This window comes from Cherax quadricarinatus, chromosome 28, assembly GCF_038502225.1.
Source record: "Cherax quadricarinatus isolate ZL_2023a chromosome 28, ASM3850222v1, whole genome shotgun sequence".
In the NCBI taxonomy this organism is placed as follows: domain Eukaryota; kingdom Metazoa; phylum Arthropoda; class Malacostraca; order Decapoda; family Parastacidae; genus Cherax; species Cherax quadricarinatus.
Genome location: NC_091319.1, coordinates 29967821 through 29985875, shown reverse-complemented (window position 1 = coordinate 29985875; position 18055 = coordinate 29967821). Strand labels below are relative to the sequence as shown.

Genomic DNA, 18055 nt, shown 5'->3' with positions numbered 1-18055 from the left:
CTTTAACATTATCTCTGAGTTTTATCTATAGAAATTACAGTGTCAGCAGCATTCTAAAGAGTAAATTCGTATTACAATTGTTGTATAAAATTAAAATCAGGTTTAACATGAAAAAATTAACGTACATTACAAGTGACAATTCAGAAATTTGTTCTTCATGAAGAATTTCTGATAATGTCTAACACTACCGCGTAAAAATTATTTGATACATTTTTACGCGTATGTTATGCATTCAACATGAAAAGGCCATGCAGTGTGAAAAAGTATAAACAAAGTTTGATTCCTCTCACTGAAGTCTCTCATTCCTCTGTGTACACACTGTCCTGGATACAGTGTAGATTACATGCTGAACCTAGTTGACACAAGTCTTACCTTACAAACATGTTTAATTATTACTATACAGCGATGACTGAAACACTGCACTGAGTCACAGAGGGAATCAGTTATTTTCCTATATAATGACCTTTAAGGTCAATAAATTTCCAGGTTCATGTGGTGAATACTTATAGTTTATTTATGTAAATAATAATATGAAGTGGCATTTCAATTTTTTTATATTTTATTTAAGACAATACAATACATTAAATAAATAAAAGAACACAGTATCGGATCTTCCACAGAAATTATAAGATTACATTGTCGAAATACACACTGAACGTTTAACTTTGTGCTGACACAAACTGTCCCTCATCCCCTGTGCATTATATCCCTTTACACATACGTTAAATACAAGATTACACAAGATTATACATTACATCAACCAAGATATATTACAATATGCATTAGTATTATTATAAACATAAAGGATCACTAAACCTACAATATGCATTAATATTTCAATTAGTATACTTATCACTAGAGTGACAGGTGTGTAATGTTATTTTTTTATATATTATTTAAAACAATACAATACAAGGTGGTATAAATATTTTAAAAAGGTATATGAAAATTGATTAATTCTCAGGAATCCCAAAATGACCCTAACACAGAATAACCACACCATGCATTATAGTGGTATTACACCCTCTCACACAGCACACCATTCGACACTCATTATCATACAAATAGTATTATTACCGATAGTGACTTAAAATTTTGTCACTTCCCCCCCCCCCACACACACGCACACCAAAACAAACATCCTGGATTATCATTAAGCAAGAAACATATTTAATAAGTCTTACCAGCATTGGTGATACAGGAACAAATCATACGAATAACGTACTCTTGACGTATTTGAGAACATGACATACTTAAATACAGTGACCTCAACCAGGCCATATAAATGCATTGCAAGTGATTATTAACATCACTAAGAACATTGTAACAATGAAGTTCTCAAAGGCTACCTACGTACATGTTTATTTATCAGTTAAACCCTAACATTACCACATAACATATAAAACTGAACTAGGTCACAGTAATCATCAGTATAGAAAGCTTCTATAGCACATGAACATACCCATACCCTAATGCTACGTTACCACACACTTAACGAATGACGCACCATTTGTCATACCAGGTGCTTAACCAATTCACCAACCTAAAACCGCTATTTTGTTGAACATCAATGAAATGTACATGGAATAAATGTTGCACAGGACTGTACTTAACACCGAGATCCCAAGGAAACACAACCAGAGGTTAAAATTAAGCTATTACATACCTCAAACCGTTACTCATTCATTCCCCTCACACACAACACCACTTCGCTGCTGCACTACCTTACCCACATCCCTCGGAAGGAGACCAACCCCTTGCCCGCCCCCTGGGTTCTGAAGGAGGCTACCCACAGTGAGGTTCCGGTAACCCTCCGAGAACCTGGTTTCCCAGCGCCCCCGTAGACTAGTCTATTCCTACACATCGTTCTGTAAAACCTCGCCGCTAACGCATTGATCCTGAAATCCCCCTTTACCTCCCTCATCCCCCAAGAAACATAAATAATTCATCATTACATACATCAAAGCCCTTCCCACATCCCCTGACACCCCACTTACATCCAACAACAAAACCCTAAGGAACGACCAACTCCCTCCCCCCAACATTCTGAAAACACCCCCCATCCATGAAAGCACCCTCTCCAGAGAGGGACAAAAATATACTGCATGAAAAGCCGTTTCGATGTCCCCACATTTGATGCAGCTCATCCTTAGAGGCCAAAATTCCCATTAGAAATCGATATACCAACTCCTGTACCCTCGCTGGTATCCTAAGCAACCTAAAATCTCTCCATATGAACTGCCAGTTATACGATGGGTATACAATGACCCCTTGTAAAACACTGTGAGGGAAAAGTTCAATAGATAGGAGTAGCAATGAAGTATATAGTAACAATAGTTTCATTGCCGGCTACTTGTTAAGGTAGGGTAAGTCCAGCTCCCACTATTCCCCCCCCTCCTTCTTTTTCCCCCTCCCCGAAAGTGATAGTTTGCTTGCCGGCTACTTGTTAGGTATTGTACTTATCATGGAGAGTGATTTCTTAAGCAGTGGGTAACCTGTCTATCTTTCCAGCTTGGATGACAGAGAGGGTCACCTGCCAATCAACGCGTAGAATTGAAGGAGACGGACTAACGTTCTGAGATGTCCCAAATTCTGATCCACTTACCTGTTTGTGTATGCAAGTAGCAGGATATAACCCCTCATCATTGCAGTGAAAAAAAAACCTGCTTTCCTGTCATCTGGAAAGATTAATCATGGCTATACTGTGAAGAACTAGCCAGTGGGTTGTAACCAACACCTGCGACCCCCCCCCCCATCATCAGCAGCGGCTACGATTTCAACAACACGCTGTCACCAACACCAGACACCCAAGTTTTATATATATTAGCGTTGAATTCAGATATTTATGTTTTTCATTTTCTTTAATGTAGGATCAATATTTCATATTTAAGTGTTTTATATTTTATATTTTCTAAATAATAAAGTGTTTATGTTTGTCAGTTTTTATTCTTTTTCTATACATTAATTTTCCTGAGGAGGAGCCAGCCTTAGTAATACTGACTGAAGTTGTTACAGGGCTGAGTAAGCCTTCACAAACACCCTAACCCCCACCACACCCACCAACCTTTTTACCTTTAATTTTGTCACCTGTCGTACTGTCAATAAAAACCGCCACATATCCTCACAATCCCTCAAATCCCTACCACACCACCAACGTTGGGCATCCTTCATCACCCTGCCCACCCTAATACCCCAATCTCCCCCTGCCCTTATATACCTCTGCTTAACATATAAAGTCATTATCCTAGGACCCAACGCCAACAGGCCGAGACCCCCTAGCCACACATCCATCATTACTACTTCCTTATGTAACCAAGCCCTCACAAACCCACACACACATACCTAAAAACCCTCCTCTGGATTTCCATAATGTCCTGTACCCTTAAAGGAAACACCTCAGCCACCCCCCACACCTTACTGTAGACAAGCGAGTTAATCACCAATACTCTCGGTTGTAATGCCACATCCCTTGCCCTCCTGCAATCTTGCACCTGCGCCATGTACCATACCCCACAAACCTTAATTCTATCTACTACTGTCCATCCCAACCCCCCAAGCTCCCACCAATCCAATTCCCCACCTCTAATAATTTGGACTTCATTAAATTGACTCTCATACTCGTAGCATCCCCAAAACTCTGAATTACTCCACCAACCTTCCTTAAAGCTTCCTCACCCATAACCATTACTGAAAATTTTCATACAGGTGAAATTCAATTTTCCCGCTATTATGAATGAAATACAGTGGACCCCCGGTTAACGATATTTTTTCACTCCAGAAGTATGTTCAGGTGCCAGTACTGACCGAATTTGTTCCCATAAGGAATATTGTGAAGTAGATTAGTCCATTTCAGACCCCCAAACATACACGTACAAACGCACTTACATAAATACACTTACATAATTGGTCACATTCGGAGGTGATCGTTATGCGGGGGTCCACTGTATTTGTTTTTCATCATGAAAAAGCGTTAAACCTGTAGGTCATACGCAGAAACCTGAATGATTGAAGAAATATCCTTGTTATACACTGTAAACTAGAATAAAATGCTGGGCTTTGTCCGCAGACTGTGCTTAGGAGAGTAGTCTTGCCAACGGTGAAAGCAAACTGTGAAATGTTAAATGTATGCAAACCCCATCATATAGTTTGCAGACAAACATGCTGCTTGAAATACAGAAAGAATAGATGATATCTTAAGGATGACCGATTAGTCACTCGCTTGTTCAGGCAACTACTGTTGCCAGAATTTCTTTATGGAAATCCCCAACACAAGTCAGGTTCATGGTGAAGTCAACGCCCAGCTCTTGTGGATACACATACAAACATTGCAAGCAATGTTTAAATTGCATAAGAATACATTTATAGATAGGTCAACCATCCACACACCTTGAATTTGTATTGATAAAGCCACTGGATGGAGAAACGTCTACGATAAAGATACCTAGATGTTGCACATGTGTCTAAATTTTCATCTCGTCGGTATTGTATACCATTCGTGTAGACACATCACATTCACATGGATAGATTAGTTGAAACATGCTTCTATTGCTTCCTCTAAGCAATTAAATAAAATTTATTAAGTATTTTCTTTAGGAGATAAAATGAAAAGATTTTGAATTTTGTAAACTGTGCTAAATGAATTTCCGCAAACATCGCGAAATTCGAAAAACCGCACCCCCTCTCTTGGCCCATACCTTACCCCAACACCCGACTCCTGAAGGGGCCGAGACATTTTGTTTTGAGAGATTTTAAAATTGAAGTTGAAAAATTATGGAAATTAATGTTTTCTTACCAAATAATAGTGCAAAATTCTGTCAACATGTTGATGCAATCAGCTTGTTTCTATCATATTTCTAAGTATGTTTTTTTTTTTTTTTCAAAATTGTAATTTTTATGTTTTTGCTGTCATCAAGAGGACATGTTGGCAATTAGTGTTTTTTTTTCTCCATAAATTACTATTGTAATGATTATTTCATTCTGAATACTCAACCTGGCAACTTCTGTAAGGACTAAAGTGAAATGCTAGGTTTGCTGTTTCTCGAATGCTATGGTAGGTAAAATTCAAAGAGATTAGGTACTGATGGCATGAAAAGAGCATCTTAAGGTCCACCCCTGCAGAGGGCAGAACAGAAAAATTTAGTTAGGGACTAGGTATATAGAGGAGGAGGAGCAGGGTTGTAAACAAACTGAAATATTTTTAGAGGGTTGTGTGGTCGTCTAATGGTTTGATCAAGGTACGTTGTCCATGAGTCTTGGTGTGTTTCCAGTTGGTCGATTTGCCTGTCGCTGACCTTTCCAGAAGACGTTCAACGCCTGGTTCTTCTCCTGGTGTGCAGAGACTCACTAGTAGCGAAGTACCTCCACACTACGCCCAGCACTCAGCGCAGTGCACGGTTCTTGATTCACTGTAATTTCAAGACAGGAAGAATGAGTATCAGACAACAATCTATCATACATACTGCTTTTTCAGAAGCCTGTGTAATAGATTGTTGTATGTGTGCTCTTTGCGTGTCTGTGTCTGTGATGTGTATATATTCATAATTGTATGAGAAGTTGGCGTTATCTATGTGTTGTTTAAATGTGTCCCAGTCTGCTTGGGAATATGAAGGATGATAATTGGGTTTGATATGATGTGAAGGGTGATAGAAATGTGATCAGAGCTAGAGAGAGGACATGATGTAATGTGGTGAAGATAGAGTCTGGCTCTGTTTGTGGTGATAATGTCAGGTTTGTCTTGGCCTCTGTGGCTAAAGAAGGTGTTGAAGTGTGGGTAAAGATGCATTAGGTGTGTTTGTGTAATTAGTTGCTGTAGTTGCCTGCCGTGTTGGTTCATGTAAGTGTCATGGAAGGCTGTATGTTTAGCGTTCAGGTCGGCAAGAAGATATGCAGCTTTGATGGTGTGATTAAACAGAAGGAACCCCGAGAGACATTTTCACACTAGGTAAAGCTTCTGTCACTCCTTTGCTAACCAAGTGGTTAGCATGACCTACTTGTAAGACACAAGAGTGGCATTGGGATATTTTAATGGGGAAAAGCTTATCCGGGAATGACTTCCTCGGTCAAGAAATTCATACGTGTTTTCTCATTAAAATATCCTAATACTGAGAATGAAGCTTATTTCACATATACGTCTGTCGCTTGACATTGGAAGGATTTTCTTATCCCCATCTACGCAGGATGTCGTTGTCGCCTGTTTGTTTTTATTCAGTATTATTTCAGTTTGTTTTTAATATACAGTTTTGTTAGTTTTAATGTAACTTCGTTGCTCATTCCACTAATTTTCAGCACAACCCATTAAAGGTACTGATTAAATTAATGTGTAAGGTATTGTTTCTCCGAAGAAACTACATGTTATTTTAATAAGCTATCACTGTCTATCTTCATCAATTCATTGGTTTTCGCTCAGTTTATGTCACCATTTCCTCTTGAGTAGATAGACTGAGTAGTGTACCACCACCATGAGTAAAGCATTAATGACACGATTAAAATCATAACATCAATAATATTTTATTTAGCATTTTATTTCACAGATGGCGCTTTATTCAAGAAATATAGTGCCAACTCAAGTCACTGAGGTAAGTGGTCACGAGAGATCATACTAACTGTTTGTAGCTATTCTTGGAGAATTAGTGTGGGTTGTTATGATGTTACATTGGCTTGCTTCTGTAGTGAATAAGAATTATAGCTCTGGGCGTTACAGGAGAAGGTTATACTTCTCAAGAAGAAAAATAAAAAATTAAAATTTCATTTGGATATGTGTGATAACGAGGGAGAAGTGGTTGATGACTGCGAAAGAAAAGATATAAACAGTAACGAGGAAGACGTTGTTAGCAGCATCAAATAAGAAGTGGTTTGCAGGAAAGGGAGAAATCTAAAATTATGGAAGGTACAAGAAGCTGACCTAAAAATGGAAAATCTCTTTTCTGTACTCCAGGACGAATGTTCTTCAGTGGTCAAAGAGGATGAAGGTATCCTAAACTCCTCTACTAATAAAAGTAACACTGTTCTAATTGTTGGCATTCACAAGCAAGATATATGGACCGAGCATCTGTAGCAAAGATAGGAAGGTAAGACAAAGGGTATGATTTCCTAGAGCAGGTACTGGTGACATAATTGGTTGGATAACATCATGTCAGGTAATGGAAACGACCTCATTATACGTCACAGTACTGATAGAAACGATATTGGGAATGGCAGAAAGCAAATGTTATTAATTATCAATGTTGCACAATTGACTCTTTCATCAACTTGTCTTTTTTTACTTCATTTATACAACTGGAGAACATACAGAGAAGGATGACAAAATTATGCCGCTATATAAATAATCTCTCATACTAAGATAAATTCAGAGCCTCGAACCTTCACTCTCCTGAGAGACGTAGAATGTGGGGAGATATCACTGAAGTGGAAGACAGGCATAAACAATGGCGATATAAATGAAGTACATAGGATATCAAATCAAGCAGGAACTCGAAATAACAGATTTACAATAGAAAAATTTAGATTTAGTAAGAACGTAGGAAAGTACTAGTTTTTAAACAGATTTGTCATTGAGTAGAGCAATATGCCTTGTAGGGTCATAAAAGCTAAAACCTTGCTGAGCTTTAAAAAGATAATTCACAAATATATGAGTTAGAAGTTGTAGGTTTGACTAGAACCTAAGGTATTGAAGCAAACTCATGAGAGAAGGTTAAACTTTGGGAGAAGGTTAAACAAATTGGAATGGTTGTTATTAAAAGGACCTGCCTGGTATGGGCCAGTAGGACTGCCGCAGAGTTAATCCATTTTTATGTTCTATCATGGGCTGAATTTCTGTTGCTAGTCCGTACTGGGGATTCACTGATGCCGCCGTAGATGCTGTTCTCACTGTCATGGTGCGATTCTCTTCTTTCTTGCAGCTCCTCCAAACTCACAGTCTCGTATATATGTTCATCTGAGTATGACTCTCTTCCTCCTTGTAGCTCGTCCAAACTCACATTCCCGTAGACCGGGTCGGTCGGGTATCTTGACTCATTGTGTGACGGTGAGTGTTGTGGTGTCTTGTTTCTATCGCCTCCTGAGAATGTTTTCTAATAAATGTGTCTTCTGTATAAGCAGCTAAAATAATTATCTTAATGGCACTTAGTTTTACAGCAATAGGAATAATACACTTTTATTGACTGATATATCTTATACTGTTTAGTTATTGTGGAACTACTTTTATAATTTTTTTGCCTCTAAAATTAAATGAGAAAATGTTGTAAGACTTCATACCAACAGCCAATGGTTAGTTTACAGTATTAAAAAATATTATTAACATTTATATTTGCCGTTACACGTAAGTAATATGCAGTGACGTTATATGCATAAACTCGACAAAACTTGCTTCTTATTTAGTGGTAGATACCAGAACTCGCCCAAACACTATCATACACTGGCATATCAGAGTTTGTGAACATGATAACGTTATACAATGTCGACAAGTTGATAAGTAAGATATGTGTGCAACAGTTAGGTATCTTTATTCCGAAACGTTTCGCCTCCACCACAGGCTTTTCAGTCAAATAAGGAGGAGTCTTTACATATTTACTACTGCTGGGTTCTCTGTATTACACGTTTCAGCTACTTAACTGTTCCACATGTGTCTTATTATATCAGAGGTTAGTCATAGATACATAACATGTATGTAGATCAGCCTTAGTTCAGAATGCCGTAGATTATCTTTCTAGCAACTAGAAAATGTATCTTTTCAAAATTAATTCTTTCAAAATTAGAGTTAATTTTGACCATTCGATTTGAATATTCGGTGCAAAATCAACCTTCTTGGTTGATTTTGTACCGAATATTCAGGCATTTTGCAATCCTGCAAAATTCTGTTGATCTATACAAGACAGGTCATTCTCAAATCTAATATTTCTCAGAATATTACAGTTATTCTATAACTTACAATTTCATCAATAAGTAAATATTCTGGATGTAATATGCAGATACACTCATATGGCATGCAAAGAGTATGTCACCTTATTCTGCGTATATACAAACTCTCATATAAGCTACCTCCCAACCAGCGAACCAGGTGCTAAGGGTTTAACGATTAAGGGGGCCCCATCGTTAAATCAGTACCTTGGTTCAACTAATCATATAGCTGGGTCGGAAAATTGCTGATGTGATGTGGTGTCACTCACACTCAGGTCTTGTCACTCTCAGACTTCTGCTGGTTGAGCACGGTTGTCTCGCCCTGGCTGCTGTTGTTGTTGATGCCTCGACTTATCGTGTTGTACACTCATATTTCAATCTCTTGTATATAGTGTACATAGCTATAAATATATATACATACTTGGTGAAGGATAACACAATTCAAAGATTACTGCTGTGTTTATTTTCGCTCTAAATCCCTTTACGACCCAGGATAATAGGCCTTTCTCACCTGGGTGCGTAATAACTCCTAAGAAAATTGTAGTTTATAATCATTATAACTACTAATGTTAGTCATTTATTAGGTAACATCCTCATCGCATTTTTGTTACTTTATCTAGCAGGTATAAAATGTGTATATAATCTCTCTATTTTAGAAGTCATAAAATTGAATTTTCAGCAACCTGCCATTGAAACAGGTTACAAGACTATACATAATCTTTAAACTTAATTATTTCGATTTATATAATTGATTATAACCACACCATGAGTCACTATCAATTTACACTCGATTGTTTGTGTTTTACACAATAATCACGTGTTTTGTGTATTGCCTTGTTAAGCTCGATCTTCAAAGAATGTTCCAGGCTGGGAGAAGTATTTGAGCATGTCTGAAAATTTAACAGATGTGATATCATGTCACAAAGGAAGGTGGTGATGGGGGTTTATTCATAAGGTAACAACACAGCTTTTCCTAACATGGGTCATAATCAGATAATGACTTGTTCAGTGGTTAATCTTCACCTGACTTATCAGAGTTAAGTTTACACCCCATAAAAAAATAAAAGATTTGCATGTAATGATGAATCCCAAGATAAGATATTAATAAATGAGTCATCTTACTGAAGAATCACCACATCTTAAAAATCCTTTTAATCTCGCTAGAGGTCAAAAAAATGATGCTACTTCATAACACTGCTAAGTGAATAATAAGTTTAAGCTACAGTTCTAGAAGCATTGGATCATTATTTTATTAATGTTGAAATTATTTCTGGCCTCTCTGGTCTTATCACATATACTGATGAAGCAGTATACTGAATTAGCCTTCACCTCGGCCTCATCCAACTCACTGCACTTTTTACCCCCGTCCCGCTGAGAGTAAGTGCTTCGTTACATCTGTAAATACAGCCCTATATCTTATCTGTGTATTCAGCTTTCACCAGTGTCCCGTAGATCTACGTCATCTTAATTCACCAGTCAATTAACCATAAGATTTCGTATGTCGTGATGATGTCTCACTTTGTCCTACATCCCTCTCAGATTGTCAGAATAATTCCCTTCAAACTCACTTCTCATATTATTCCTCTCAGTACTGGTACTAGCCTTTTTGCAAACGTTTGGACATTTTCGTGTTTCTTCAATGCTTTATCAGGTATAGCCTCCATGCTAGGACCAAAAATTCAATGATTGGGTTAACACCTGCCGCATATTAGGTTCTGAAGTCGTCTCCAGTCAAGTTCCTGAATGCTATTTAGAGGTTTGATAATCCTGCATAAGCTGCTGACGTTAAACGGGTTCAATACATTTCTGGCAATATGCTTGATGTTCTAGTTACCTCCACGTTATTCTCACTCTCTGATATTTGCAGCTTCTTTGTATCAAAATAATACAATATCCAATCTGTCCAGACCTTCTCAAGTTCGTATGAGTTTGCATTTGTTGCTGAGCTCGAATAGCCACTTGATTGACCGAGTCTATAGCCTACAAAGCTTTCCACTGAAGTAATTCTTTCTCTTCCCCTGTTCTAGTCCTTCCCATTTGCTTAAAGAAAAACAAGAAAAGCAAAAGAAACACATAGAACTCAATCCCCTATAGCATGCAGTATATTCAGTTTAGTATCATTAGCGGGCCTAGTACTGACTCTGGGGAAACCCGACTCTTTACTTTCCTCCATCTTGAAGTTTCATCACTCACTCTTATTTCCCTCCTTCAATCATTCAAGAATCCCAGACCATGCGGAATACTGTTTTTCAAACCTGCCTGTTTCTCTGATCTCTAGAATAATCTTTGGTGTGCTTTCCTGCAGTCCACTGAAAGGCACTCTACCAAGCAGTGTCTTCCTTGTTTAAACTCTATGTCTATGTTACAAAACTCCAGCAAATTTCTAGAGCAGAATTTTCCATCCCTGTATCCATGATGGTTCTCTGTAAATAATCTACTTGTAGTTCTAGTTCAGAGCCTCTTGTCATTCCTCATTATATATATATATATATATATATATATATATATATATATATATATATATATATATATATATATATATATATATATATATATATATATATATATATGTATATATATATATATATATATTATCACACTGGCCGATTCCCACCAAGGCAGGGAGGCCCGAAAAAGAAAAACTTTCACCATCATTCACTCCATCACAGTCTTGCCAGAAGGGTGCTTTACACTTCAGTTTTTAAACTGCAACATTAACACCCCTCCTTCAGAGTGCAGGCACTGTACTTCCCATCTCCAGGACTCAAGTCCGGCCTGCCGGTTTCCCTGAACCCCTTCATAAATGTTACTTTGCTCACACTCCAACAGCACGTCAAGTATTAAAAACCATTTGTCTCCATTCACTCCTATCAAACACGCTCACGCATGCCTGCTGGAAGTCCAAGCCCCTCGCACACAAAACCTCCTTTACCCCCTCCCTCCAACCTTTCCAAGGCCGACCCCTACCCCGCCTTCCTTCCACTACAGACTGATACACTCTTGAAGTTATTCTGTTTCGCTCCATTCTCTCCACATGTCCGAACCACCTCAACAACCCTTCCTCAGCCCTCTGGACAACAGTTTTGGTAATCCCGCACCTCCTCCTAACTTCCAAACTACGAATTCTCTGCATTATATTCACACCACACATTGCTCTCAGACATGACATCTCCACTGCCTCCAGCCTTCTCCTCGCTGCAACATTCATCACCCATGCTTCACACCCATATAAGAGCGTTGGTAAAACTATACTCTCATATATTCCTCTCTTTGCCTCCAAGGACAAAGTTCTTTGTCTCCACAGACTCCTAAGTGCACCACTCACTCTTTTCCCCTCATCAATTCTATGATTCACCTCATCTTTCATAGACCCATCCGCTGACACGTCCACTCCCAAATATCTGAATACATTCACCTCCTCCATACTCTCTCCCTCCAATCTGATATCCAATCTTTCATCACCTAATCTTTTTGTTATCCTCATAACCTTACTCTTTCCTGTATTCACTTTCAATTTTCTTCTTTTGCACACCCTACCAAATTCATCCACCAATCTCTGCAACTTCTCTTCAGAATCTCCCAAGAGCACAGTGTCATCAGCAAAGAGCAACTGTGACAACTCCCACTTTATGTGTGATTCTTTATCTTTTAACTCCACGCCTCTTGCCAAGACCCTCGCATTTACTTCTCTTACAACCCCATCTATAAATATATTAAACAACCACGGTGACATCACACATCCTTGTCTAAGGCCTACTTTTACTGGGAAATAATTTCCCTCTTTCCTACATACTCTAACTTGAGCCTCACTATCCTCGTAAAAACTCTTCACTGCTTTCAGTAACCTACCTCCTACACCATACACCTGCAACATCTGCCACATTGCCCCCCTATCCACCCTGTCATACGCCTTTTCCAAATCCATAAATGCCACAAAGACCTCTTTAGCCTTATCTAAATACTATTCACTTATATGTTTCACTGTAAACACCTGGTCCACACACCCCCTACCTTTCCTAAAGCCTCCTTGTTCATCTGCTATCCTATTCTCCGTCTTACTCTTAATTCTTTCAATAATAACTCTACCATACACTTTGAAAGGTATACTCGACAGACTTATCCCCCTATAATTTTTGCACTCTCTTTTATCCCCTTTGCCTTTATACAAAGGAACTATGCATGCTCTCTGCCAATCCCTAGGTACCTTACCCTCTTCCATATATTTATTAAATAATTGCACCAACCACTCCAAAACTATATCCCCACCTGCTTTTAACATTTCTATCTTTATCCCATCAATCCCGGCTGCCTTACCCCCTTTCATTTTACCTACTGCCTCACGAACTTCCCCCACACTAACAACTGGCTCTTCCTCACTCCTACAAGATTTTGTTCCTCCTTGCCCTATACACGAAATCAGAGCTTCCCTATCTTCATCAACATTTAACAATTCCTTAAAATATTCCCTCCATCTTCCCAATACCTCTAACTCTCCATTTAATAACTCTCCTCTCCTATTTTTAACTGACAAATCCATTTGTTCTCTAGGCTTTCTTAACTTGTTAATCTCACTCCAAAACTTTTTCTTATTTTCAAAAAAATTTGTTGATAACATCTCACCCACTCTCTCATTTGCTCTCTTTTTACATTGCTTCACCACTCTCTTAACCTCTCTTTTTCTCCATATACTCTTCCCCATATATAAATATATATATATATATATATATATATATATATATATATATATGTATATATATGTATATATATATATATATATATATGTCGTGCCGAATAGGCAGAACTTGCGATCTTGGCTTAAATAGTAACATTCATCTTGCCATATAGGACAAGTGAAAATTTGTGTATGCAATAATTTCGCCAAAATCATTCTGAACCTAACGAAAAAAATATATTTGATTGTGTTTGTTTAGTATTAAATTATTATAAACGTATTTAAAATATATTTAGTTGGGTTAGGCTAAAATAAATTGTTCTTGTTATAATAAGGTTAGGTAAGTTTTCTAAGATTCTTCTGGTGCAAAATTAAAATTTTTTACATTAACATTAATAAAAAAAATATATCTTTAAACGTATAAGAGAAAGTTTCAGAAAGGACTTAATTTTAAATGAGCTCTTGCTAATTGACCAGTTTTGCATATTCGGCACGACATATATATATATATATATATATATATATATATATATATATATATATATATATATATATATATATATATATATATATATATATATATATATATATATATACATATATACATATATATATATATATATATATATATATATATATATATATATATATATATATATATATTATAAATATATATATATTTTATTTTTTATATATTGTATAGAAAGGGGTTTAGTTATAGGTAATACATATTTTAAGAAAAAGAGGATAAATAAGTATACAAGATATGATGTAGGGCGAAATGACAGTAGTTTGTTGGATTATGTATTGGTAGATAAAAGACTGTTGAGTAGACTTCAGGATGTACATGTTTATAGAGGGGCCACAGATATATCAGATCACTTTCTAGTTGTAGCTACACTGAGAGTAAAAGGTAGATGGGATACAAGGAGAATAGAAGCATCAGGGATGAGAGAGGTGAAGGTTTATAAACTAAAAGAGGAGGCAGTTAGGGTAAGATATAAACAGCTATTGGAGGATAGATGGGCTAATGAGAGCATAGGCAATGGGGTCGAAGAGGTATGGGGTAGGTTTAAAAATGTAGTGTTAGAGTGTTCAGCAGAAGTTTGTGGTTACAGGAAAGTGGGTGCGGGAGGGAAGAGGAGCGATTGGTGGAATGATGATGTAAAGAGAGTAGTAAGGGAGAAAAAGTTACCATATGAGAAGTTTTTACAAAGGAGAAGTGATGCAAGGAGGGAAGAGTACATGGAGAAAAAGAGAGAGGTTAAGAGAGTGGTGAAGCAATGTAAAAAGAGAGCAAATGAGAGAGTGGGTGAGATGTTATCAACAAATTTTGTTGAAAATAAGAAAAAGTTTTGGAGTGAGATTAACAAGTTAAGGAAGCCTAGAGAACAAATGGATTTGTCAGTTAAAAATAGGAGAGGAGAGTTATTAAATGGAGAGTTAGAGGTATTGGGAAGATGGAGGGAATATTTCGAGGAATTGTTAAATGTTGATGAAGATAGGGAAACTGATTTCGTGTATAGGGCAAGGAGGAATAACATCTTGTAGGAGTGAAGAAGAGCCAGTTGTGAGTGTGGGGGAAGTTCGTGAGGCAGTAGGTAAAATGAAAGGGGGTAAGGCAGCCGGGATTGATGGAATAAAGATAGAAATGTTAAAAGCAGGTGGGGATATAGTTTTGGAGTGGTTGGTGCAATTATTTAATAAATGTATGGAAGAGGGTAAGGTACCTAAGGATTGGCAGAGAGCATGCATAGTTCCTTTGTATAAAGGCAAAGGGGACAAAAGAGAGTGCAAAAATTATAGGGGGATAAGTCTGTTGAGTATACCTGGTAAAGTGTATGGCAGAGTTATTATTGAAAGAATTAAGAGTAAGACGGAGAATAAGATAGCAGATGAACAAGGAGGCTTTAGGAAAGGTAGGGGGTGTGTGGACCAGGTGTTTACAGTGAAACATATAAGTGAACAGTATTTAGATAAGGCTAAAGAGGTCTTTGTGGCATTTATGGATTTGGAAAAGGCGTATGACAGGGTGGATAGTGGGGCAATGTGGCAGATGTTGCAGGTGTATAGTGTAGGAGGTAGGTTACTTAAAACAGTGAAGAGTTTTTACGAGGATAGTGAGGCTCAAGTTAGAGTATGTAGGAAAGAGAGAAATTATTTCCCAGTAAAAGTAGGCCTTAGACAAGGATGTGTGATGTCACCGTGGTTGTTTAATATATTTATAGATGGGGTTGTAAGAGAAGTAAATGCGAGGGTCTTGACAAGAGGCGTGGAGTTAAAAGATAAAGAATCACACATAAAGTGGGAGTTGTCACAGTTGCTCTTTTTGCTGATGACACTGTGCTCTTGGGAGATTCTGAAGAGAAGTTGCAGAGATTGGTGGATGAATTTAGTAGGGTGTGCAAAAGAAGAAAATTAAAAGTGAATAGAGGAAAGAGTAAGGTTATGAGGATAACGAAAAGATTAGGTGATGAAAGATTGGATATCAGATTGGAGGGAGAGAGTATGGAGGAGGTGAATGTATTCAGATATTTGGGAGTGGACGTGTCAGCGGATGGGTCTATGAAGGATGAGGTGAATCATAGAATTGAGAGTATAGTTTTACCAATGCTCTTATATGGGTGTGAAGCATGGGTGATGAATGTTGCAGCGAGGAGAAGGCTGGAGGCAGTGGAGATATCATGTCTGAGGGCAATGTGTGGTGTGAATATAATGCAGAGAATTCGGAGTTTGGAAGTTAGGAGGAGGTGCGGGATTACCAAAACTGTTGTCCAGAGGGCTGAGGAAGGGTTGTTGAGGTGGTTCGGACATGTAGAGAGAATGGAGCGAAACAGAATGACTTCAAGAGTGTATCAGTCTGTAGTGGAAGGAAGGCGGGGTAGGGGTCGGCCTTGGAAAGGTTGGAGGGAGGGGGTAAAGGAGGTTTTGTGTGCGAGGGGCTTGGACTTCCAGCAGGCGTGCGTGAGCGTGTTTGATAGGAGTGAATGGAGACGAATGGTTTTTTAATACTTGACGTGCTGTTGGAGTGTGAGCAAAGTAACACTTATGAAGGGGTTCAGGGAAACCGGCAGGCCGGACTTGAGTCCTGGAGATGGGAAGTACAGTGCCTGCACTCTGAAGGAGGGGTGTTAATGTTGCAGTTTAAAAACTGTAGTGTAAAGCACCCTTCTGGCAAGACTGTGATGGAGTGAATGATGGTGAAAGTTTTTCTTTTTCGGGCCACCCTGCCTTGGTGGGAATCGGCCAGTGTGATAATAAAATTAAAAATAAAAAATATATATATATATATATATATATATATATATATATATATATATATATATATATATATATATATATATATATATATATATATATATATATATATATATATATATATATCATATATGTATGTATATGGCAACATTTGTCTTTCTTCGATTTTCTGATACTTGACCTGATTGAAATGACTGATTTTATGCCTCATTCATAGGTTCTGATACTGATCTTGATCTTTCTCTCAGCACCAGTAGAGATATGTTATCTAATCCAATTTCTTTCATTTCATCAACCTTTGTAGTCTCATCAGTTATTCTTTTCTTGTGATGATGCTTATTATTACTCGTTGATCTCATCTTACTAGAGTGGCTTCTGATAACTCTCCGCTGTCTTCAGTAAAAACCTTTCATTCTTTTTCTAAGCTATATTTTCTTCTTCAGCATCATTACTTGATCCTTTACAGTTGTTGTTTTTTATCTTAGGTGACTAAAGAGTAACTTCGGTTCTGTTTTCGCCATTGATACTACATCATTTTCAAATTGGCCTTCGGGTTCCGTTTGTTTTTTGTTTATTCGTTTTTTACTTTCCTGCTTCTCTCCTTGTTTTCTGCGGTTGGATTCACTCTACATTTCTCACGTGCCCTTCAGCTCCTTTCCTTGACTTAACCATGGGCGTTCTTTATTTTGTTTTTCTTAATATTTAATAAAAATCATTCTTTAGCCTACTAGCACTTTGACTCCATTACTGCCATCTCATTTTGTACTATTTTGTCCTTCAGTTGGGGTTCCCATTGCACTTTTCATTCTATCTATGGTCCTATTTTCTATTACTCACTTTCTCCATTTACTTCTCCATTCCTTTATCTACTATACGTACTTAAAACATAGTTCCCCCATGATAGATGGAACCTAGTGGTTCTCCATAAATAAGTCATAATCATTTTGAATCAATACCAGGCTGTGTCTTGCTCTTCCCTCATTCAGTTGGTGACGGTGACCTCGCTTGAGTGGTGACTGTGACCTCGCTTGAGTCGTGACTGTGACCTCGCTTGAGTGGTGACGGTGACCTCGCTCAGTGGTGACGGTGACCTCGCTCAGTGGTGACGGTGACCTCGCTCAGTGGTGACGCTGACCTCGATTGAGTGGTGACGGTGACCTCGTTCAGTGGTGACGGTGTCCTCACTCAGTGGTGATGCTGACCTCGCTCAGTGGTGATGTTGACCTCGCT

At 37.9% G+C, this 18055-nt stretch overlaps 1 protein-coding gene across 1 annotated transcript in view; it reads right to left on the bottom strand.

Moving 5' to 3' along the window:
• Nucleotides 1-536: 536 nt before the first annotated feature.
• LOC128693297 (uncharacterized) overlaps nucleotides 537-18055 on the bottom strand; it is a 38116-nt gene continuing 20597 nt past the window's right edge. Inside the window, exons 2-3 of the mRNA XM_053782907.2 lie at nucleotides 7747-8056; nucleotides 537-5405 (exon numbers count right to left, since the gene is read on the bottom strand). Of these exons, the coding sequence (XP_053638882.2) occupies nucleotides 7788-8056 (269 nt within the window). The 3' untranslated portion in view covers nucleotides 537-5405; nucleotides 7747-7787. The remainder of the gene's footprint in view (nucleotides 5406-7746; nucleotides 8057-18055) is intronic.